Here is a 23,581-nt window from a genome sequence, read left to right on the forward strand (position 1 = left end):
AAAAGTACCCTTGTGTTGAGATACTAGTGACTCATGTTAAAGTTATAATTTTATTTTGTGAAGAGACACCATTTAGGCATTAATCCATTTTATAGATTAACACTAGGAAGGTGCATTTCAGATTAGATCTAGGACCACATGTTTGAACTCAATGCCTATGAGCTGCATCACTTATCAAACACATGAGTTTAAGACCTTAATCCCACAAAATGGTGTTATTCAAATCAGTCTTCAAGGTCCAGCTCCTACAGATTTATCCCACACCTTTCCTCAGATTTATGTGAGGTGTCCAGCCTGTTACATTACTCAAGTCAACAAGGGATTACAAAACCCAGAACTGGATGCAGGGTTCAAATTTGAATACCACTGCCCTTAAACTTCTCACAAAGCTTATGTAACACTGGCAACCATGTTATAGACTACAACCAAGCACCATTTAGTTTAATTTGCATAAAGACCAATAAGCAACACCAATTGATACTTTAACCTGACCAAAGAATAACAATACTCAGAGGCTGTACTTAACTGCATGTTTTATTAGTATTAAAGAAAGTACAACTTGGAACACAAGTGACAGTAAGATAGATAACATATTTGAATGAGGGGGGGAGGGGGGACACAAAAAAACAAAAACAAGCTTTACTTAGGCCAGTTCCTCCTCTGCCTCCTCTTCAAACTCCCCTTCCTCTTCTGCAGTGGCATCCTGGTACTGCTGGTACTCAGACACCAGATCATTCATGTTACTCTCAGCTTCTGTGAACTCCATCTCATCCATTCCCTCTCCTGTATACCAATGCAGGAAGGCCTTACGTCGGAACATGGCAGTGAACTGCTCTGAAATGCGCTTGAAAAGCTCCTGGATGGCTGTGCTGTTGCCAATGAAGGTGGCAGCCATCTTGAGGCCACGGGGTGGGATGTCACAGACAGCAGTCTTCACATTGTTGGGGATCCACTCAACAAAGTAGCTGCTGTTCTTGTTCTGCACATTGAGCATCTGCTCGTCCACCTCCTTCATGGACATACGGCCACGGAAGACGGCGGCCACGGTGAGATAGCGGCCATGACGTGGGTCGCAGGCAGCCATCATGTTTTTGGCATCAAACATCTGCTGTGTGAGCTCAGGAACTGTGAGGGCACGGTATTGCTGACTCCCCCGGCTGGTGAGCGGGGCAAAGCCAGGCATGAAGAAATGCAAACGGGGGAAAGGCACCATGTTTACAGCCAGTTTGCGCAGGTCAGCGTTAAGCTGACCAGGGAACCTCAGACAGGTTGTGACCCCACTCATGGTAGCAGAGACAAGATGATTGAGATCGCCGTACGTGGGTGTTGTGAGTTTCAGTGTGCGGAAGCAGATATCGTAAAGAGCTTCGTTGTCAATGCAGTAGGTCTCATCTGTATTCTCCACCAACTGATGGACCGAAAGCGTGGCGTTGTATGGTTCCACCACTGTGTCGGAGACTTTGGGAGAGGGCACAACACTGAAGGTGTTCATGATGCGGTCAGGGTACTCCTCACGGATCTTGCTGATGAGCAAGGTGCCCATGCCAGAACCAGTGCCACCTCCCAGTGAATGGGTGAGCTGGAAGCCCTGCAGACAGTCACAGCTCTCAGCTTCCTTGCGAACCACATCTAGGACAGAGTCCACTAGTTCTGCTCCCTCTGTGTAGTGCCCCTTGGCCCAGTTGTTACCAGCACCACTCTGGCCTATAAAGAACAGTATTCATTATAAGCAAAGTTATAGGCCAGGAAGAAATATGCAAACCAGGCCAACTAGCAGTCAAATTTGTACTCATTTGAATGTCAGTGCAAAGTACTGATCAAATTGATTTCCCATGTTACAGTAGAACTGTTGGCCAAAACAGTATGTGGTGGGGGTGGAGATTACCAAACACAAAGTTATCAGGCCTGAAGATCTGCCCAAAAGGCCCAGACCTAACCGAGTCCATAGTACCCGGCTCCAAGTCCACCAGCACAGCACGCGGGACATACTTCCCACCTGAAAAACATTTCAAAAGTTCAACACAATGCAAAGCATGCCCAGATAGCTACAACCCATAAAAGGTGATATTTATATTGATAACATTAAAGTTCACCTGAGGCTTCATTGTAGTATACATTAATTCTGTCCAGCTGAAGATCACTATCACCATGGTAACTGCCGGTAGGGTCAATACCATGCTCGTCACTGATCACTTCCCAGAACTGCCAGTAACGAAAAGGGAGTTGTCATTAGTACAAATCGGAGACGAGGAGGATTTATGCTCAAAATGGAATACAATAGGTTTAATCAAGCAAGCGGACCCCAAATACGACCATTCACATTGGCTGGCTGTAGCTAGTCTCTCTTCCCATCTGACGTTCCACACAGGCAAAATGGAGTTTGCCAAGTCAGTGAGGCCATTTTACGCTGCTAAAGCCGGCCGGCCACATTCAATAAAGCGATGTCTAAAAATAAAAGGTGCATCCCACTCAACGGCCATAGACTAAAATATTTCGTTATTAAGGAAATATTTCTATTATTTCTATTAGAAAGTTATTGGGTGTTGGCGTAGCTCCGTGAGCGCACTTTCTATGAGCCGAACCAGATACAACCGGCCACATTACGACACAGCGCGCGCCACGCCAACACCCTTAAACACTGTTTCGCCATTAGTTAAGATCAAGCCGCTTTCCGGGGCGCAAAAAGGTGCAAAGAAAAACGCCACATGAAATACACTCGATATTTGCTATAGTTAGACTTGGTTATTTTCGCTAAATTAGTCCGAAAGCGAGTTCTCTCCCTCTCTCCCCACCCCCTCCCTTTTTTTCCGAAGCAACTCCCAAGAGAGACCATGTTTTCAGTCAAGAAAACGCTTTTATACGAAAACTAACTATTTAGTTATAGAAATCAGTTGTTAAAAACCTTGTGTTAACTTCCAAAAGAGTCTCGGCTTTCTATTACGGGGTTTTGCAGCTCAAGGCCTTCAGAGAGAAACAGGGCGGCTCCATCAGGATTACCACTTTGAATAAAGGCAGAAGAAAAGCCATTCATTTCTTACCTTGGCACCAATTTGGTTGCCGCACTGTCCAGCTTGCAAATGAACAATCTCCCTCATTCTGCGTCTTCGTTATAGACCAAATAAGCAACCTGGAACAAAACCTCGTCTAGCACAGTCCAGCAACAATGAGACCGCAATTTCAGAAGTACTTGCACTTATTCAGTCTGGTGGCGTCGCTTGGATCATTACAACTCCAATTGGTTACTCCAAGTATTGCTCCCGCCTATTAGCTAAAATAATTGGTGGAAACGTTTGCCAGCCTCGCCTGACAAACTTTATGACCATTGGCTGGAGAAGGAGAGTCACATGTGATTGGCAGAGAACGTTACAACGACGTTTGAATTTTTTATGCAACGGTTAGTTCCGACAAGTAATTGGATTGGACAAGAGACGTTCCATGAACGCTGACGTATCACTCCGACGAGCAGGTGCGTTTGATTAACCGTTAATTCCATTAACGATATCTAACGTTATATTTGCGATGTTAGAACTTTACTGTTTACTGTAACTTTACTGGACTTTATAATCTGTAAAATGTAATATTCAGCCTGTTAAAAAGGCCCACTTGAACAAGAATGTTGATATAAAAAATGTATATTTACTATTTAAGGAATTACATGCATAAACCTTATAAACAGGTTGTAATAATTAATCGTTAGTTAATGGTTTTATTATATACCAGTCCAAACCATTAGTGCCATCATTAATTTTCATTACAAATACTAGCTTGTGAGGTAAGCTTAAAAAACACAATCATTTGTTTAATTTTACATGTATTTGCTTCAAGTCAAATAAACGACCAATTATCATTAAATCATAAGCATACAATCTGTCTCAACGAATGTAACAGAAAAGGGAATGGGTCCTTTTACATTTATAAATGATCTTTAATGTCTTTAAAAGCTGACACGGAATTAACACTTCCTTACAACATAACTTCAAACAGTTTTATTTGGTACCACACAATGTCAAACCCCTGCTTTCCAATTCTGAACTTTATAAAAATAATATGAGATGTTCCACTGTCACTGCGGCGCAGTACAAATTGTTTACCAAAATAATATTTTTTCTTTTTCTGTCGTAGAGAGAAATAATTAAAAAGACATGCATGATTGCCATGCAAGAGGATTAAAAAAATCCACTGATTCCAACTTATCTCCAATTTTCTTTCTCTGGATGTCTGGTTAACACAAATGTTTTGGGTAAAGTCAACACAATAATTTCTTCTCCTTGTCTCAGTAACAGTGTGAGTGAAATCGGCTGTCTTTCCAGAAACAAATCCTTGGGAAGCGATTTGTCCGTACTCATGAGTCTTCCTCTACATTCAGTCCATGCTTCTCAATGTAACGTCTGACAGAAGAGTACAAAGAAAGACAAGACAAGTTGGTAGTGATGACCTCTCAATACATACATCATCATTTCCATCATAGATATTAGGTTGAAATTGTGTTGATTGTAGTTAGTTATTTCTTCAACCAAAAATGAACAAGTTGATAATGTTAGTGAACATGTGAGAAACATAGTTCCAACCAGTTTTTGCCCAATGGGAAATCTTTAGTCATTTTACACTTACTACCTATTAAAACTAAACAGGTTCATGTAATGGTGATTTTTTTTTTTTTTTAATGTTCACAAGCTAGAATCTCTGGCCATGTCTTGTCAGCAATGTCACTTGACATGCTAGAAGACACTTTACCATGACCCATGAACCACCTTCTACCCCTCCAGCACGCTCAAGCTCTTCCTATTTGGTTTAATAGGAATGCTGACTGGTGACCTGCCAACCAGCATTGCAGAGTGTGTGCTGGTGCTTGCCTTCCATCACGATTCACTGAAAGTATCCACAATACTTTCAAACTTTAGGAAATGAAGATACCTTCACACAAGATTGCTGCTTCATGAAGTAAAACGTTTCGATATAAAACACGCTGAACAGTTAACATACCAAATCTGAGCACATAAACATTTTAAAATACAATGAATTTACAATTAACCTGCTAAAATAGAAGATTATGAAAAATACATCAAAGCTTACCTTCTTGCATATTCATACAAGGCCGTTTTTCTATCCTGTAAAGACATGTGTCTGTCTGCTGGCGATCTCCCAAAAGATTTGGCAGCTGGCTGTAGATTGATTCAACAAAAGAGCTAAATAAAATTGCCTATCAAACATGGGCAAATATGCATAGCAAACACAAATACATAGCATTGACAGAGGTCTTAAATCATGTACGGAAAACACAAAAGAGTATTACTGACCTGAACAATTCAAATACTCGTTTGTTACATTGCTATAAGTTTTGTTAGTATATAAATGATGCAGTATTGTATCCTTTATATTTATTGTAAAAACTTATCACGTGCAATAAAATAAGTCAGTCAAGGTTAATGAATGAAAATCATGCCATCCGTATCCACAAAGCGTTGACTCGGAAGCAGTTAACAGCGCTGTCCTCTATGTGGCACTTGAAGCTAGGCAGGCCACATACCCTACACATTTTCAAATATTGCAATGTATGGAATCCTTACACCATCACTGTGGATCATTTTGAAATGTTAACAGAATTTTTAGCAGTGTTTTAATATGACACACCTTGTTGAATCCAAAAGATTTTTGGATACTCATTTGAAGGACCACAGAATATTCAAAGCCTATAAAATGGTATATGGGCCCGTCCTATGCAACAGTACCATACAGAGTAAACGGGCTTATTTCATAGTAAGAGGTGTGGGTCCTCCAAACCTTTAGAGTGGCTGGGGGGACAGCAATAGAAGGAGTGATGGAAGTTCGAGGTCGCGCTGGGCCTGATGTAGCGCCCTCTGCAGGCTCTGTATGATACTGCTCAGTGCTTTCCAGCAGGTTGGTAATAGTTGTATCCACACAGTTTGTTCGCACTACACAGGCATACAAGACCATCACATAATACATGTAACAGTAATAGAAAATGAAGTCATAGAACAATGATAATGACTAAGTATAGGGGAGAGGTTGCCATTTCCATCAGATTAGTACAGCCAGGAGTTTTCTAAAGCCTAATACCATAAGGGATATTCAAAGACGACTTACACAGATCTCTGGTAATAACACTAAGAGGGACGTCAGGTAGGACTTCCTTCACCTGATGCACCATGCGCATCACTCTAGGATCTTCTGCCCCTGGGCTAGGACCTAGAAAAACCTGAGGCACAGTACGAGGTCTGGCACCCAAATCTAGAGAGGAAAACATTATTAGTATTATAAAGTATTTCCCAAAATTAGTATATGACACTTTTTCACACAGTAATTGCCATTCCTCATTATAGCTATGAGTCAAATGGTTCTTTCTTGTTTAGCAAATTATCATGTATTAAAATCACAGTACAGCTCAGTATTCACTTTCCCACTACCCAGAGTATACTCACTAGAGCGTGTGGTGTGTGGGGCTATGTGCCTTTTCCTTTTGATGTGTTCTGCTTTGTCTGCCTTGGTGATCTGGGTCGAGACCACACCAAGCTCAGTGGCCAGAAGCTGAAAAGGGAAGGGAACAACGGCTAAAACAAGACTAAACATGGAGATTTTATTTGATGTACTGGACCTAGATGTTTGCATACCAAACAATGTACATCATTCAACAATTACGTAAAAGCTATCAATTCATCCATCAGATGAAAACCTCAATAACAACTAAGGCCATGTTCAAATGGTTTTGATATTTTGGGTTTAATAAAAGGTACAGTCAAGATTGATCTTTTATAACAGATTAAATTAATTATACACTACCTGTATTAAGTCAATGAATACTATCCCATTTGTAGGTTTTGCCTTTATTTCTTTTTAAATTCTATATATTTTCTCTGCATTAGTTGCTTAAATCTATAACCAATAGACAGCTGATTGTAAACCAAGTTAATTGGTTTGTTTGTGTTTATGTATTGTATCAAGACAAGACGCAAATGAAAGTGAAGATCATAACCTCTTGGACTCTGTTGGCTAATTCTTGATGTGATTCTCCATTTTGTCTAAGCACTGGAAGAAGCCATCTGGCGGTATTAAAAGAAGGACAGACAAGAGACTAGGATCAGACCAAACAACCCCTACTACTGACTTATTCATATAATGCCATATGATCTGTCAACAAATGGAAACGTTTTTAATCATATGAATGATTGAATAAGCAGGGATTATACTAAAGTAGGAGGACTTCAATAACAATATAACCAAGTTAGCACTAAGCACCCCAAAAGAGCTGTTGTTACACTGAAATTGAACGTATAAATAAATAAGCATTCAGGTGGTTAAAGCACACAGGCAGGCAGGAAAGGGGAGTAGCAGCAAACCAGTTAGTTTGCAAAGTAATATTAAAAATACCACTAGTAGTAAAAGAGACAGTAATATGTAGTACCTTACTTGATACACTGTAAATGGGACAAAAAACGTCCACAGCAATTCTGCCAGCCAAGAAGAATCCGGTACATTCTAAGACAGGAAAAAACAGAATCAAACGTGCATCACTGGGATGTTTTTTTATTAGTGCCATATGGCTGGAGGTCTCTGCCCTTTTCCTGTCTGCTGCTGCAGTGCAAGTGATCAGTGCGCTTAACCTTAACTCACTCCAGGGATGTAGCCCCACAGAACACCACATGCCAGCTGCACCTGCCCTAATCACACCTTCTGTCGGAAAGAGCTGCGATATGCTAAACTGCATAAATGACAAGACTGTGCATAACAAAGGGTCATTGTGCAAATATGCTGTCATGGAACAGAACAACATGGAAATGGGGCAGGGGTTCACCGATCTGATGTCCACATGGAAATGGGGCAGGGGTTCACCGATCTGATGTCCACATGGAAATGGGGCAGGGGTTCACTGATCTGATGTCCACATGGAAATGGGGCAGGGGTTCACTGATCTGGTGACCTTCACGGACTCTCACAGCATTACACTGTGTGCCACTTACTATTGTCTGTGCCTGCCAACTTCTAATAAATGCTCTTAATGCAACAAGCTCTTAGACAAAGGGCCCTTTATAGGAATACTGTGAGCAACAACAGGATTGAAAGGGTGAGTTTTTGGGAGCTCCATACACTAATTCCTTTCCACCCAGCACAAAGATCATTGTAAAATTGTAGTGCCAGTAAAGTGAATTTCACACTGTCAGCAGAAGGAATAGCACAAGAGCCTGTTCACACGCATATCATCTTACTTCAAGATAACTGAGACAGACTTTAAACTCATGTTTGGAATATGCAGATCTTTCCAATACAAGGTTCAAGTTACTGACAGTGTTAGGCAAGTTCGAGTTACATGTAGTGCCATTTCAGAATGATCCACTTTATTATAAATGAGCCCTAAAAATAAAAACATCTTTTAATAGTGCAACTGTGTGAGAATATTTTTGCTTTTGTTTAATTGGTATTATTTCAGTAAAACAAGATTTTTGCAGTTAATGGAAACAATTTTCAAAAAAAGAAAAAAGAAAAAAAAAGTACCCGCCCCCCCCCAAAAAAAACAAAAACAACAACAACAACAACAACAAACAGAATTTAACAATTCATGGCAACTTGCTGATATTTACCACAGCTAAGAGAGGCCTCTTCACTGTCAAGGCCACAGGCTGAACAGAGTCTGACAGAGAGAAAGACCAGGGGCTGCAGTGGATGACAGGGACAGGGAGCGAGAGCGGGCATGGGGGTGGAGGCAGGTGGGGCAGGAGGGAGGGAGAGAGAACTGTAAACAAACATCGCTGTAAAGAATGAACTTTATTATAGTACTGAGTAATGAATGTTATCAAATGTTAAGAAATTCCCCCTTGGTCTGACTAACAAATTATGTTTTTTAGAGTGATGAACTGGTCATCAGGCCACTATGGGCAGCTTTAGGGCAGTTTAGCCAGGTCCTGGCAATCATCTCAGAACACCTCTGCCAATTAGCACCTGACCTCTTCTGCTAAGAACATTACCAAATTAAACATGGTCAAATGAAGGCTTGGTCAAAGGAATCACACTGGGTTTTTTACTTGCTCAAGTTCACTAGAACACTGTTACACAGCAAAACTTATCTTTAAACATGGCTCTTTCCTAAAACTAATGTGATTACACCTAGCAGCCATTGTACAAACTACAGTAAGGACTTAGATCTGAAGTAAAAGATTAAGAGTATGCACATATATATACACAAGTTCAAATTCGCACATGTTGCTCTGAAGAATGGCCACAGGGAAGAGCACAAATCCTGTTTACTACACCTGAATCTGAGGAGGCCGGCACGGCCGTTGGTGGTGTCTTCCTCTGGGAAGAGCAGCAGGGGGGTTGTTGCCGGGGCAGAGCAGTACCCACGCAAGGTGTCTGCCAGCTCGGCCTTGCTCGCCACACCACCACCCAGCTCCATGAAACCCCGGGCCCAGCACATAAAGCCCGAAGGGCCCTCCAATAAAGGCTGCAAAGCAAACGTTGAGGGGATTTCATAGACGGTAGTCTGAGTGAGTCAGCAAATTTTAGTTTGACAGGGAAGGAAAGATGATAATGAGTTCTTGCTGAACAGGTCTCAAGCATGCTGTAACCACTAACTGGTCATTTTTTTAAATAATCTTAATTTGTTCTTCTCTTTTTACTTAAAGTATACAATTAATTATGACCTACAATACTTACAATGAAAATTAAACTCAGCTGTGCATTATACTCTACTACTAGTAATGTTGACTCTCGGATGGGGAGAGAGGAAAAAAAGACAACAAAAATCAGTGCAGACTGACCTAATATTTAGTCACCACAGCTGCAAAGCTATTTATAGACCTGACTATAATAATCCGTTATTCACAGAATAGAGCACAGCAGCAAATGAAAAGATTAATTCAAGTGAACAAAACAGTGCACACACAGAAATGCACTCACAATCTCTCCCTCTATCCTTTTCCCTCCCTCCCTCCCTCACAAAGAGTACACTTACAGTGTTGCAGGAGGTAAGGAGGTTAATAATGTTGTGGTCAAACTGGGTTACATGATTGCAGACATACAGCTTGACATTTTTGTCTCTTAAGCGAGGGCTGTTCTGTCTTATATGCAGGCCCAATACAGAGCACATGACTCGTACTACAAATCTGAAACAGAAGAAATTACATCAACACATTCAGACACGTTTAGAAGGATTCAAAATGGACATGGTAATCAAAATCTAATTTTCACATCCGAAACACCTGAAATCATTTGTGCCTTTTATGATATTTCCCAAAGCTAAATAATTCTAGCAATAAGAGATCATTTTTTTGTGCTGTACTTCACAGCATTTCTTCATCATCCTGCATCTCATCATTTTTGACAATGCCTAGGCCTCATAAATGACTGAGTAACATTGACTTTAAAGTCACAGCTACTGCAAGGCTCAATATGATTCCCTTCTAAATATAAATGGAACCTGAGCTATAGCCCTGGGCCTCGGGGGGAAGCTCAGAGTGTTGATTTCAGTAGTGAATGTGCTTATGCTTTACACTTACCTTCTTACAAAACTGTCAGGAAGTGCACAGCTCACTAGAAATACATGGACACCAATAAATATTCGCAGCAACATCAGGCAAAAGCCTACTGGAGAGTACAGCAGCAGCAGCAACAGGATCAAACCATCACTTGGCAACCTGAAGAGACGGGAGGCTACAGTCATGAGCAAATGCGGAATCATCTTTAATAGTTACTTCTGTCTACGGACTACACAAACAGCTTGCGGCTACAATGACTGATAAGTAAATAGGACACTACAGGTGTAGCAATTCTTTAAAACCGTCAAGAAGTGTTTATTCTACACAGGAAGATACCAAAGTGTCTTTACCTAATATTTTCTATGCATTAAGACCTCATAGCTAACATTGTTGAACTCACCCTAATCAATGCGTCTCAATAAATGCCTGCAACATCATTGTCGATGCCTGCTATTTCTTAAAGCTGTTTCTTAAACGATCATGGCTAATTGTCTGTATTTTGAGGACATTATACATACGGTAAATTGTATACTGCCAACGCAGGCTGATCTCCATATTGTAGTGGAGGACAATTTATTCATCTGACCAAACGGTGAAAGGTTACACTGCATGCATATATGTTATTTATTCAGCAATTAAAAACTTTAGATATTTAAAACTTTAATAAATTCTATTATCTTGAAACTTTGACAGACTGCAACAAAACCTTAAACTGTCTGTAACTGCTCCTAGGTAGCTAGCTAACGCTAACTAGCGAAAATAAGTTACACGTCCATTGTATTGTGCAAGATATCTTGCGAGATAACGTTACACAACTCCGACCAAGAAGAGGACATCATCGTTTATTAATGTACTGCTAGCTAGCAAGCAATAAAAATTTAACTTGGCCAATAAGGACTCCAAAGTATGATTGAGTATAACATGTAGCATACCACGTTAGGGCAGTAGGATAGCTATGCTAGCTAGTTAACTTGCAGACAAATAAATTCAGGTAACCTGGCACTCCAAAGCTTACTTCAGAGCTCACCAGCTCTAGAGCTCTAGCGCTTTAGCGCTAACTAGTTAGCTAAGATAGCTAACATATCTTGCTTGCCAGATAACTAGCTAACGCTAGCTAGATACCACATGTCTACAGAATTAGCTAGGTTAACCATCATAAGAACAATATGGTCTGCGTGTTTAAGGTAATGTTCAAGACTGTCCGTCTTGAACTGAGAGGTTTTGTTTCATTAGTCCTGTCAGGATGCGATCTAGGAGAACTGATTAGCTAGCTAACGTAACTTACTGGTTAGACAGGACGTCCGCAAGCTAGCTACGCAGGTTGGGTTATCTTAGGTTTGTGATGACTAAGTATCACTAGCAAGGGGGCTAGCTGGCTAGCTAGCTGTTAGCTAGGTTAGTAATTGTATAATTCGAAAACATACGTGTATTATCTAGCACGTTGTGGCGATCGATGAGCTGATTAATTGGCCACCTCGCCAGCTAGCTTCTTAACACGAAGAAAAGGTCAGTTATAAACTGCAGTAAAACCATAGCTAGCTAGCGTTAAGATAAAGTGCATTACTGCGATTTTCATAATACACGTCTTACTAGCCAGCGAGCTTGCTAGCTAGCCTAAATGGTTCATAGCATTAATGCTAAATTTGAATCTTACCGCTGGAAGTCAAACATCTGTTCTATACCCCGTGTATCCATTACTGAAGTTTTCTATACGTTTCTACCAATATTGACTCGTTGGTTTCCTGCATACTATTCTTCAAGATATCACAATTTCACAGGTTATGACAGCAGCTTGTTAGCTTATATTGTTTATCTGCAATACATCTGTCGCCATATTGAAATCTGGATATGGAAAAGGCGCTAGATATAAGTTTGTCATTTGTACTGACGTGAGACCAGTTTCATGTAACCTAATGCGACTTTTAGTCACTCGTGACTAAAACGTGAAACTGTTTCTAGATCAGTGATCAAGGTCAACTATCCGTTAGTTTTCGATAGGACGATTTAGGGGCTGGCTGGACTGTATTATGTTTTCAATACTGACATCTAGCGTTAAGGAGTGTGTCCAACAGTATTCTTTAGCTGCAAAATAAATGCTCTTTCTTACCATTGCGTATATATAAATGAAACACTAAGTATTAAAGAATAATTAATTATCATAAGCATTTCACCAATACTGAAAGTCTAAACCTTGCTGGAAATAGCATTACATATAATCAGGAATACACCAAATAGTGTGACACCTGCCCAAGGAACAACTTTGAGTTTGCTAACAAAGAGCACACTATTTCTTTTATATACAGATTTTATTCTGCTCTTTGCCTATAGAATAATTGGAATGGAAAATATAGATGTGGCTAAACCATGCAGTATTAGAGTTTGTGTCTTCCAAATAATTGGTGATGCTTAAGAAGACGTCTTTTTTGAGAGGAATAAGCTATCAGCAGTAGCTTTTTTAAGTCAAGGGCTAAGTGGGTTGTAGAGGAAGAATTAATAAACACAGTAAATAAAGACAAGATAATCTTGGTATAATGAGGTTTTTTTGTGAAATATTGAACCTTTCTTTTCAATCTCTAGAGGTCGCTCAAGAATAGCATGACGTGGCATCAACAACAAGGCTCATTGGTACTTCGATCTAAAGTGCCTTATTTTTGACTGAAAAGGTAAGTAACCATTTTTGCGCACTAGAGGGCACAATTATATTGTCTATTTTCTTAACTAGTCCCTCATCAGAACATCTCGATATATTTCATTTCTAGGTCAAAAATAAAAATAAATAAGTGGTGAAGATGTACATTGTCTTTATTATTGAGGGTTTTATTATTGGGATTATTCCAGTGCATATAGCCTACTGGAGCCTTCCTAAAAGGTGCTACTAACAGTTGCATAGTTGAAAAAAAGAGAATCTTTTTAAGGGAGAAAGTCCCCAACTGAAGTCCATCTCTTTTCCTCTCACATTGATAAATAACAGTGGCGCTACTTCAGTGCAGTGCATTTGCCTCCAGCTGCATCTCCCCAATATGTCTCTGCAGCAAGAGATTGAATCTGCCCCATTCATTAGCCTAAGTGGATGAGCCTCCCTAATAGAGGCTCCCCTTCCCCTCAATAATTGCCGTTGATTGGCGCAAATTAGACCCTAGTTGCCAGACGAGTGATTCTCGACGACGATAATCCGATTCCCAACTCAAACTAATAGGATTTTAACTCCAGCTTGGCCTAATGTCCGTCTGCACGGCCTGGCCGGCTCTGCAAGACTGACCCTGCCCCTCTGCCCTTCGTTTTGTACTGCGCTCTTACTGAGCGCCAGATAGAGAAGCTCACTCACTGGATCTGTTCCTTTGGGTAAACGTGCACTTATTCTTATGCTATGCACTTGAGAGTGTATCAGCAGGACTCGTGTTTTAAGAGCTAAAAGCCATGAATGAAAGAGAACAAGATATTATTCCCTTGGTAAGTGAAGGGATTTGAGTAGTCTACACACACATCTGACTGCCGTGCTTTTTTTTTTTGTACTTGTGAAAAGACATACAAAAACCATAGTTACTTCATCTTTTCCTTATAAAACTTGCACTCAGGACTTCAGTAATTGTGTGGCAGTAAAATACCATTCTTATTAGAAAAGTGTACAAGATTTGCAACAAGATCAGAGGCTGTTGTAAAATTTGAGATATGACATCTCAATTAAGTACTTATTTTAATTCTAGTAAGCACAAATTCTTTGCTTGGCAGTACAAAACCACTTAGCATGTTCATCATAAAGAAAATGAGACCTTTTTACAGACACTAATGAGGACTTCCAAATGAGGACACACATATTTGACAGTATTTGTCATTGGGATGATAAGAGGAGATGGGAAGGCTGCTTAGGCCCTGAGTCTAATGAAACTCCACTCCATTAGAGCTGAATCGGACAGATTGCCCTCCCGGAGAAATGAATTGAGTTTTTTGTATTTGTGAGATCATTCTCCCTCCATTAACTGCTCTTTATCCCGACTCTTCATCACAGCCAAATCAGGTTAGACGGCCATGATTAGCTGGGGTGGCCTCCCTTTCTAAGCAGTAATTGGGTTTGGCGGCTCAGCTGATAGCGCCATTAAGGCCAATAACGGCTGGGCTTGGCTTGGAGAGCGAAACAGATTCTCGTGGAACAGATGGCAGTCGCAGAGAGAGGGCTCTGATTTAGAGCAGGCGAAAACAAAGTTTGTGTAACTGTAGAACTTTGGCGCAGGGCTGTGGCATGGCCTGGGAGATGGTGTTTCATTTGTCTGTCCTCGAGACTATTGCATCATCTTACATGATGTGACATTCTGCAGTGTGTTATATGTAGCCCAAAACTGTAAATGTATAATTTTTAGAGAGAGACTTATGGAAATATGGATGAATATTTATATGAATGGATAGATATGTGGATCTGGAAGGCAGGGATAAATAAACAGTTTCATAAATATACAGATATAGATGGATCGTTATATAAATAGATGAACAAATGTATTATTGACAGGACAGTGAGGAGAATACCTAAATAGCCCACTAGAGTCCAATAATGGTGTGGTTCTGGTTTGGTGATGTCCATTTATGTCCAGTGTCTTAAATTAAACCCTTTAATTTAATTTATCCCAGTTTAGAGTCAGCCATAGTTATATTTATCAATACCAACACGAGGAAATGACATTCTCTCTGAGACTTTTTGTAGTGCCTAGAATAACCTCTGTGTTTTAGAAAACAATTTAAAAATAAATTCTATTTGACTTCTGTTTGATTTATATAGATTTGTAGCCGTAAACTACAAAACCTACCTACATAAAGAGCTAGCTTCTCCTGAAGAAAATGAAATATGCACACACACTCACACACAAACACATTTTCTTATCTAGGACAGAATGCTGTGTAAGAAATGTATAATGGATGTAAAGAGCTGTATATCTTTCCCGGGCCTCATTAGGATTAAGTGGAGTGCTGATTTTATTTATTTAAGAGTGTTTCATGGTACTGCTTTTCCCGCTCAAACCCTTCCCGGCGGGACAAATAATGAGAGCACTTTAAATGAATTACTGTATGCACGATCACTTTAATTATTCAGTTCTAGATAGGCACTGGGTGCAACTGTTGGGAAATTCCATGCAGAATGCCCACATCTACCTGTTATGTTCTGATATGATTATTCTAACAATAAGATGAATGATGCACTTAAAACATCCAGTGCTATCAGCTCTTTGTGGATTAACAGGGACATCCTCCTGTGCAGTCCACAGAAGGGTCTATGCATATCAGTGCTGATATTGTATCCCTCAACCTAGCTAATGCTCTGAGTCTACTGCCAGTAAAAAAGGTTGCAGTTTAAACCAGTTTCTACGGAATATAAGAGTGTGTGCTGGGTTTAATAATGACTAATGGTTAACATAGTTTGGCGAGTTGCTACCAGATTATGAGCCATTTTCAAAATAGAAATGATGTGGAATTAGAAAAGGGATACAAGCACATCTTCCCTCAAGTGCTGTCCGGATTTTTTATATGTTTTTCTGTCAGAGTACATCTATCTCTAAATGCATGACTGCTAAAGGGCTCTACGGCCAGCCTCATGTGATTTGAAGTATCTAACAAATAGTAGAATAGCAGAACATGCGTCGCAATATTTTTCTTATGAGATATACAAAAATGTTGTATTTGGGACTGCCAATAACCACACTGTCTATCAAGTCATTTTGTTAAATCTTTCATGAAAAGCTGTTATTCCCTTGTGAATTAATTTCTTTTTTCCACAGGACATATATGACTTTAAATGAAAAAAAACAACAACAGTTGATCCATATGAATCAATTTGCAAGCAGCAAGAAAAATATTAGATTCTTCCTCCAATGCAATGGGTTATGGCCTTCATGTCCTCGTAAGGCAGCATGAAAAATCCCTAGAGTTAGGTGTATTCTTCCCATTTGCTCTGACTATAATACAGTTGCAATTCATGTGCTATACAGCATCCAGCCATCATGGTTTTACAAGCATTTGCTCCATCTGTGACCTCCCCTCTGTGACTGTGTTCCAAAAGAATTGAATTTGTAGAGGCTCCGTGCTGACTGTGAGGCTGCTCCTCCTATTTGCCTCCTTGTATATTGCTTTTATAAGAGGCAAGAGGGGGAGATACTTGAGAGAGAGAGAGAGAGAGAGAGAGAGAGAGAGAGAGAGAGAGAGAGAGAGAGAGAGAGAGTGAGAGATAGAGATGGAGATGACAGAGGAAGAAGAAGATAGAATGATGCCATGAATCTTCATAGCTCTGACACTGCCTGTCCATTTGAAAATGAATCATAAGAGGCACTCACCCATTATAGGAACATTTACAACCATGTTATTGAAACCCTTTAAAATGTGCTGTGTTTGAGTTTTATATGACTAAATGTAAATTGCAAATTGATCAGATGTACTTTGTGTTACACCAAGTGAGATCGGATATAAAGATGCACAGATTTAACACGCTCCATTTTACATGAATCTCAAAGTTAGCATCTAACATAAAAAACATAAAATCTGTTTTAATAATGAATTGTCTTGATCTAGCAGTTAGAGTGTTTATGTGTGCTAGCCTAATTCTTTCTCGGTTCTGTTCAATAATACCAAATGGTTATTATAGCAGGGGTAGAGATTAAGTATCTAAAAGAGAATGGATGCTGGAAATCCTTCTCTCCTTCTGTCCCCAAAGGAATGTCCTCAGTCATCTTGTAAATAAACCTGAAAAACCTTTTCCCTCACTGTTCCAAAACATAATTGTTTTAAACATTTTCTTTTATGTAGAGGCTTCCAGCATAAAAGCATATAATGCATTTTAGTAATGAAATGTCAAGATGTAGCATAGATGCAGTAACTATTATTCTTACATAAACACTGTGAACAACCTTTGGTTCCCCTTTTGTCAAGAAGATTCTGCTGACAGCTGTTAGCTCTTTGAGTCTGAGCAAGAGTCTCTCTCAGATCACTGATAATGTAGCTCCCTCTTAAAAAGAAGAGGGGTTTGTAAAGTCATCATCACACCATTGGCATAAACAGGCAGCAACCTCTAGAACCAGAAAAGAGGTTAGAATTTTAAAGGCAAAACAAAGGATAGTTCTACAAATAAATGAGTGGGCCTTATGATTGTGTCACTTTCAGTAGTCGAAGGATAGCTGTAGTGAAGGATAAAGTTCTTATGCTGAGAATTCTGGCCTTTTTATATTACAAGTAAGTTAACAACATGTTCTGATCTTATCACCTTGTTAATTAGTAATTCTAACCCTCAGCTCCACAGCTCAGTGCAATGCTACCTGAGGCTTCCCTTGCAATGCATGGAAAAACTCATTCATTGCAGCGTTCCATTGAGATGGCCTGAAGTAATTAGCTTCACTAAGACCAGCTCATTAGGAGGAATGTGCTGAATGAGATCTGCTTACTGTGGCTAATCAATATTAATGATGGATTATTTACAATTAACAATGGGCCCTTAATGGCTGCCTAATTGTTTGTTTTGCTCTAACAAGGAGAGGTGAGAATTGCAGGTAGAATGGAGAGATTAGTGAGAGGAGGGCTAAATGCATTCTCAATTACTGAATAAAGTCTCTGGAAACCATTCAGTGGACTCTGGCTACAATGTAGCCCAATCTATAATGGGCTACATAAAGCCCAATATAAAGTATGTTTGAAGCCTTCAAAAAAGATATAACTAAAACCATTCATTCAGGATAGCATTCAGGAAGGCATTCATCAATATTTAAATCTCATTGTTTAAAAAGTGGAAAAAAATATAAGTAAAATCTTTAGGCTGAGGACAGTAACAGCATTCATTAGTATTTTATAAGGTTAAAACTTTATCATTTATTGCACCTATTTTCAAAATCACCACTGCTAAACAAATCAAAGGTATCATTTGAATCTCGTCTTTGAAAATGTGGCACAGGTCAAATAGCCAGTAGATGGTGGAGTAAGACGTTAAAATAGACATGTTTTACTAGCCCATTATTAAAAGTCCCAGGGCCTGCAGGTAATTGAGTCTCTGTATGAACCAGGTGTGTATGGCTGAATTTATGACCTCTCCTGCTATCGGCTACATCATGCACCCCCTTCCCCCAAAACAGAATGTTGCGATTGGCTATTGCAGGTCCCTGCTTTCTTCCACCTTGAGGGAGTATCTACCCATTTAAATAGGGCTCCCAGCTAATCCTTCTTCTGTCCCTTTCTCCCCCTCGTTCTTGCCTCCCCCACAAGCGTTTTTCCCGGGCTGCAGCCGCAGAGAGACATCTCACAGGGTCTGCTTAGGGGGGAGAGCTTAGGTTGGGAGAGTGAAGGCCGGGAAGCTGCTTTACTTCAGGCTGAAGGATTTCTGTAACCAGCTCTTGATACTGGCACTCTGGGACTGACAGGCCTACAACCTGCTGAGGATCACTCATCCCTGTCAAGGGATTGTCCGACAGCCTGCACTCTGAACTGAGATGAAAGGCCCTCCTGCCGTCTGACACAAAGGAAAGATCTTACAGGCCTGCCTCTGAGTCCAAGGAATCGCAAACCCGAATTGCTTGTCAGCAAGCGTGACCTAGGGAAGGGAGAATGGAGTGGCTGACGACAATCTTAGTGCTGCTGTTAGCCTCTCTCTCTGAGCCTCTCCCCCTCGAGCATCTCCGGCACTTAGACTGGCAAAGGGGCGTTCGAGTGGGCGAGCGCTGCCCGGTAAGGTGCCAGCCCGAGCAATGCCCTGACGCCCGGATGCTCCAGAGCTGTGTGTCAGGGCGGGTGCGTGACCCCTGTGGCTGTTGCTGGGAGTGCGGGAATGGTGAGGGCCAGCTGTGCGACCCTGAGCCGGAGTCAGGCCGCACTTTCTTCGGCCGCTGTGCCGAGGGACTCCGCTGCCGCGTCCCACGGAGAGAGGCTGCTGCGAAGGACAAGCCCAAGCCAGTGTGCGTGTGCAGCGAGCAGGAGACAGTGTGCGGCTTGGATGGGAAGACGTACGAGAACGTGTGCCGGCTACAGGCGGCCCAGCGGAGGATGGGAGAATGGCAGAAAGCTGCAGTAGCACATCATGGACCCTGTAGAGCAAGTAAGATTGTCTGCTATATTGCTGTAGAAGCCAGTCGTCAGAGTTTTTTATCATATAGAAGTATGGAGAGAGGTTTTTCATAATACATTAAAAGATCATGATTTGTTACTTGAGAAATACTGACATTTCACACAGCAACAAAATGGATGAATACATCTGACGAGCTGCTTTAAAAACAATAGTAACAGCAACTAATTTATTCCATCAAAAAGCAAAGCAAAACCAATTAAACCAAACCAAAACAAAAAAACAAATCAAAGCAAGAATTTTGCACCATTTGGATAGGTTTCCTCGCCTCACATGTCCCATATTTCACATAACTCTTTTTATTTGAGAAATAAGACAGCATTTTTTGTTTTGTTTCTTGCTCTCTCTAAAAATGAATGCTTGCCACAATGGGAGATAAATGTTGTTGTTGTTTTTTTTCAATAAATCAAACTTCAGTTGTCTAATCTCACTGATATGTTTATAATTGGCAGCCTGTATATATTCTAGATATAGAATATACAGCGACCCCAATACGTGAAACTTATGAGACTGATCATCAATACATAAAGCACATTTGTCTCAATAGTATGAACCTATATATAGCCTGGAAGAGTGGCTGTTCAGTGCCACAGATTCCTCACATCTTGTGTAATTCTGTCTCCTTGGCAGCATTGATTTTTGTGATCTGAGAGAGTGCCTACTCTTGATGTGCACCGGTGTATATTTACCTAGCAACCACAAATATCTGTCCCGTTAACTGGCAGAGCCGATCATCACCTATGCCCCACGTGATATCATCACTCTGGAGGGAAGCAATGTCCTTCTTTCCTGTGAGGTGTCCTCGTACCCGCTGGCGTCCATCCAGTGGAGGAAAGATGGAGACAGCTTCTTTCTCAGTGCTGAGGGCTCAAACAGAGCAGTACATGTATGTGTGCACATGGGAAACCAAAAAACAGAACTCCTTTCATTGATATGAGACTTGTATGTGTATATATATATATATATATATATATATATATATATATATATATATATATATATATATATATATATATATAAGAAGCCCAGACAACTTTCAGTATGCATGTAGCAGACTGCCTTACAAGGCACATTTTAATGTGTTTATGAATGGCGATTAAGGATGAGGTACCACACAAAGGTATCAGCTAAATGTAATTTGTGACAGTGTTCTATCCTTGTGGAGTGTTATGACAGATATACTCACGCAGCTGCATGGCTCCAGCTCCACAGCTCCAGGTCCACGCAGGCAGTGGATGATTGCCTTTCTCTGTAATTACAGGCCCATGGTGGCCCGCGGCGCTTTGAGCTCACTGCCTGGCTCCAGATCCACAGGGTCGGCCCTGACGACGCAGGGGTGTACAAGTGCACCGCCAGGAACGCCTTCGGCGAGGTATCTGCCTCCGCTAGATTGCGGGTTATGCACAGAGGTATGTCTCACACACACACACACACACACACACACACACACACACACACACACACACACACACACACACACACACACACACACACACAAAAAGCCATTAGCAAACAATGTCAGAGGTCCGCTGTCTGAGATATCAGACATTTAGGGCCTGGTCTCTGATACTCCCACACACAAAACATACTCACACACACACATACACTCATAGCTTCTCTCTTGCCTGGCTTTTGATAGGTAGAAAAGCAAAAAGTGAGCTCCCAGCCCTAAACACATTCCTTTTGTTAAAGCTCATATTAAAGCAAATGGCAGCACACAGTGACTCTGGCATGTTGTGTCTACGCTTTGTGTCAGAAAAATATGTGCATGGGCGGCAACAGTGGAAGTCAATCGATTTTAGGCCCCAACTATCTGTACCCATCATCTCCACATAAGTAAAGGTGAACTTGGCCTTTCCGAGAAATCCCACGGAACTGCAGATAGCTTTACACCAGTCACCGGCTTTTTCCTGAAGGAACGCAGTATTAGTGATGACATGAGGTCGAGAGAGGATGGAGATGAGTGCGATTTGGATGAGCAGATCCAGGGGAAAAGATTGGGGGGGGATGGATTTGTGTATTATGTGGCAGGCTTTTGCTGTGACAGTCTGGTTGTTATCTCTTTCTCTGGGGGGGTCTGCTCTTCTACTCTGCCCCTCTTATCCGAGTCACAGACAATCCCCCTCCCAACCTTGCTGTTTCCCGGAATGTCCCCTCCACAATGAATTCTGGGATTGGTGGTGGAGAAAGGTGACTCTGAACATAGGATAGACTGCTGAGCTTTGCAGGAGTCTGAGAGATATTTGGAACAAAGTGCAGGAATTTTAAAAAGATAAAATCATGAAAAATATTTACAGACCCCATATTAAGTAAGTCTTAACAGGGTCAAGAAGAACCCCTAAACTCCTGGAGTCTTTGCCTTTGAAACTGCTGTTTGTCAGATACAGAGCCCTCTTTCCTTTTTTTTTTTTTGGTAGCTCACAATAATGTAAATATCAAAATTTGATCCTCTATTATCACAGTGGCTATAATTCTTTCTTTGTAATCTTCCAGGGTCTGGGCACAACAGAGGACTTCCCAAAAGAACAAATGAAGCCCACAGCACATCTTTCAATGAGGCTGAGAGTGAGGATGATGAAGATTATGAGGGGCAGCCAAGTGGAGATATGTATTTGTAATATATTGTGCTACTCAAAAATCAAATCCATTTAACTAAGGGTTGTCATTGCTGAATTTTATATGAAAATAGACTGCTTCAACATCTTTATAACATTTGATATCTTATGTAAGTACCTGTTGTATGAGTACTGTAAATAAATAATTATTACATGTTTAAAAGTTGATTTTGTTTATATGAATGAACAATCATTCAACACATATTCTCCAGTGTGAATTATATATATTTCATATTTTGCTAAAAACAAATGAAAACAATATATAATCGGTGGTAGCTTCATCCTGATTTATTGCAGTGGCCAGATAACATGTTTCTTATATGCCTGCTACATTGCTCAGATAGCTATCATCTCATTCTTGGCTTTGTCTTGTGATTTACTTCTGCCTACAACATTAACCTCATTATCAGTTATGGTTGAAGATGTTTGTGTGGGCGAGTGTGGTTGTGTGTGTATGTCTGTGTGTGTGTGTGTGTGCGTGCGTGCGTGTTTGTGCATGTTGCAGTGTCTTTTTAAAAGCAGAAAAGCACTAATTTAGCGCACACTTACACAGAGCCATCAGCCATCAGAACCATCAGTGTCTCAATCTCTGTCCACCAAGAGATGCAGCAAAAACAAAGATAGGGGAGGGGGGAGAAAGCACCCAGGTTAAGTTGTTTGAAAGCTCCGGTATTAAGAGGCATTTTACACTTAAGAAGTTGGTTTCGTTGGGTTTTCTGTTTCCCTCTCCCGTATTGATTGATACTCAACTATCAATGCATAATAGAAAAGCACTCAGAACAAATGCGGGGTTATGGCCTTCCGAAGAGAGCACAGATGAAGCTGTAGTCGAGCGCCATTATTGCCCCATAAGGGATCCCCCGGGATGCAGGCAAGCCTCTCATCAGCACACACCAAATACCCAATTAAAAAGAAAGACCTTTAAATTCTCCCCCTTTCCTGGGCAGAAATCAATTAGAATTCAATCTGGGTTTTCGGGCCCGGACTCTGTTGTTGCAGGTGATGGCTCACCGTGTGCTCTATATAGGTGACAACAGCAAACCCGGCCCCCACTCAAAAAACAAACAAACAAACAAAAAAACCAGGGTGACAGCAATGCAGTGTGGTGTTAGCTTTCATCACTGCTGGGTCCCTGGCTGCTGTGGCTGGCTGAGAGAGAGAGAGAGAGAAAGAGAGAGAGAGAGAGAGAGTGAGAGAGAGGGAGAGAGAGAGAGAGCGAGAGAGAGTGAGAGAGAGAGAGAGGGAGGGGGAGTGAGAGAGAGGGAGAGAGAGAGAAAGAGAGAGAGAGAGAGAGAGAGAAAGAGAGAGAGAGAGAGAGAGAGAGAGAGAGTATGACATATTTTCAGACGCATGTGGCAGATTTTTTTTTCAGTTTGACTGACAGAGTGACCAGATAAACA

General features: G+C 40.9%; 3 protein-coding genes across 4 annotated transcripts; 1 reads left to right on the forward strand and 2 right to left on the reverse strand.

The window, feature by feature from the left end:
* Nucleotides 1–516: 516 nt before the first annotated feature.
* On the reverse strand, nt 517–3,197 carry tubb4b (tubulin, beta 4B class IVb). Its single transcript, XM_027016464.2, has 4 exons — nt 3,039–3,197; nt 2,094–2,202; nt 1,886–1,996; nt 517–1,704 (listed from the first exon to the last, which is right to left on the reverse strand). Exons 1-4 carry the CDS (start codon nt 3,093–3,095, stop codon nt 644–646), a joined length of 1,338 nt encoding a protein of 445 aa, XP_026872265.1. The 5' UTR covers nt 3,096–3,197; the 3' UTR covers nt 517–643.
* A 707-nt stretch (nt 3,198–3,904) lies between these two features.
* On the reverse strand, nt 3,905–12,331 carry aup1 (AUP1 lipid droplet regulating VLDL assembly factor). 2 transcript variants are annotated; one of them, XM_027017191.2, is made up of 12 exons: nt 12,142–12,331; nt 10,509–10,646; nt 9,965–10,115; nt 9,264–9,454; nt 8,595–8,667; nt 7,421–7,494; nt 6,992–7,058; nt 6,441–6,546; nt 6,106–6,249; nt 5,782–5,933; nt 5,074–5,162; nt 3,905–4,388 (listed from the first exon to the last, which is right to left on the reverse strand). In XM_027017191.2, the coding sequence occupies exons 1-12, from the start codon at nt 12,180–12,182 to the stop codon at nt 4,343–4,345; spliced, it is 1,272 nt and encodes a 423-aa protein (XP_026872992.1). In that variant the 5' UTR covers nt 12,183–12,331; the 3' UTR covers nt 3,905–4,342. The 2 variants fall into 2 exon arrangements, with proteins under 2 accessions (XP_026872992.1, XP_026873000.1); XM_027017199.2 differs by lacking the exon at nt 5,782–5,933.
* Nucleotides 10,653–22,283, forward strand: kazald2 (Kazal-type serine peptidase inhibitor domain 2). Its single transcript, XM_027017211.2, has 6 exons — nt 10,653–11,671; nt 13,065–13,150; nt 18,714–19,539; nt 20,292–20,452; nt 20,828–20,975; nt 22,060–22,283. The coding sequence occupies exons 3-6, from the start codon at nt 19,053–19,055 to the stop codon at nt 22,182–22,184; spliced, it is 921 nt and encodes a 306-aa protein (XP_026873012.2). The 5' UTR covers nt 10,653–11,671; nt 13,065–13,150; nt 18,714–19,052; the 3' UTR covers nt 22,185–22,283.
* The last annotated feature ends 1,298 nt before the right edge of the window (nt 22,284–23,581 follow it).

The sequence above is a fragment of the Electrophorus electricus genome, chromosome 12 (assembly GCF_013358815.1).
Source record: "Electrophorus electricus isolate fEleEle1 chromosome 12, fEleEle1.pri, whole genome shotgun sequence".
Classification (NCBI taxonomy): domain Eukaryota; kingdom Metazoa; phylum Chordata; class Actinopteri; order Gymnotiformes; family Gymnotidae; genus Electrophorus; species Electrophorus electricus.

What these genes read in the sequence shown, in the direction of transcription:
- tubb4b (XM_027016464.2), bottom strand. Translation starts at nt 3,095, where the DNA reads ATGAGGGAGATTGTTCATTTGCAAGCTGGACAGTGCGGCAACCAAATT. An exon ending in ATACTACAATGAAGCCTCAG is followed by an intron (nt 1,997 to 2,093) that starts GTGAACTTTAAT and finishes AATGTTTTTCAG; the next exon opens with GTGGGAAGTATGTCCCGCGT. An exon ending in GCCTGATAACTTTGTGTTTG is followed by an intron (nt 1,705 to 1,885) that starts GTAATCTCCACC and finishes TGTTCTTTATAG; the next exon opens with GCCAGAGTGGTGCTGGTAAC.
- kazald2 (XM_027017211.2), top strand. Translation starts at nt 19,053, where the DNA reads ATGGAGTGGCTGACGACAATCTTAGTGCTGCTGTTAGCCTCTCTCTCT. An exon ending in TCATGGACCCTGTAGAGCAA is followed by an intron (nt 19,540 to 20,291) that starts GTAAGATTGTCT and finishes GTTAACTGGCAG; the next exon opens with AGCCGATCATCACCTATGCC. An exon ending in GCTCAAACAGAGCAGTACAT is followed by an intron (nt 20,453 to 20,827) that starts GTATGTGTGCAC and finishes CTGTAATTACAG; the next exon opens with GCCCATGGTGGCCCGCGGCG.
- aup1 (XM_027017191.2), bottom strand. Translation starts at nt 12,182, where the DNA reads ATGGATACACGGGGTATAGAACAGATGTTTGACTTCCAGCG. An exon ending in AGAGGCCTCTCTTAGCTGTG is followed by an intron (nt 7,495 to 8,594) that starts GTAAATATCAGC and finishes TTCCTGTCTTAG; the next exon opens with AATGTACCGGATTCTTCTTG. An exon ending in TTGTATGAATATGCAAGAAG is followed by an intron (nt 4,389 to 5,073) that starts GTAAGCTTTGAT and finishes CTCTTCTGTCAG; the next exon opens with ACGTTACATTGAGAAGCATG.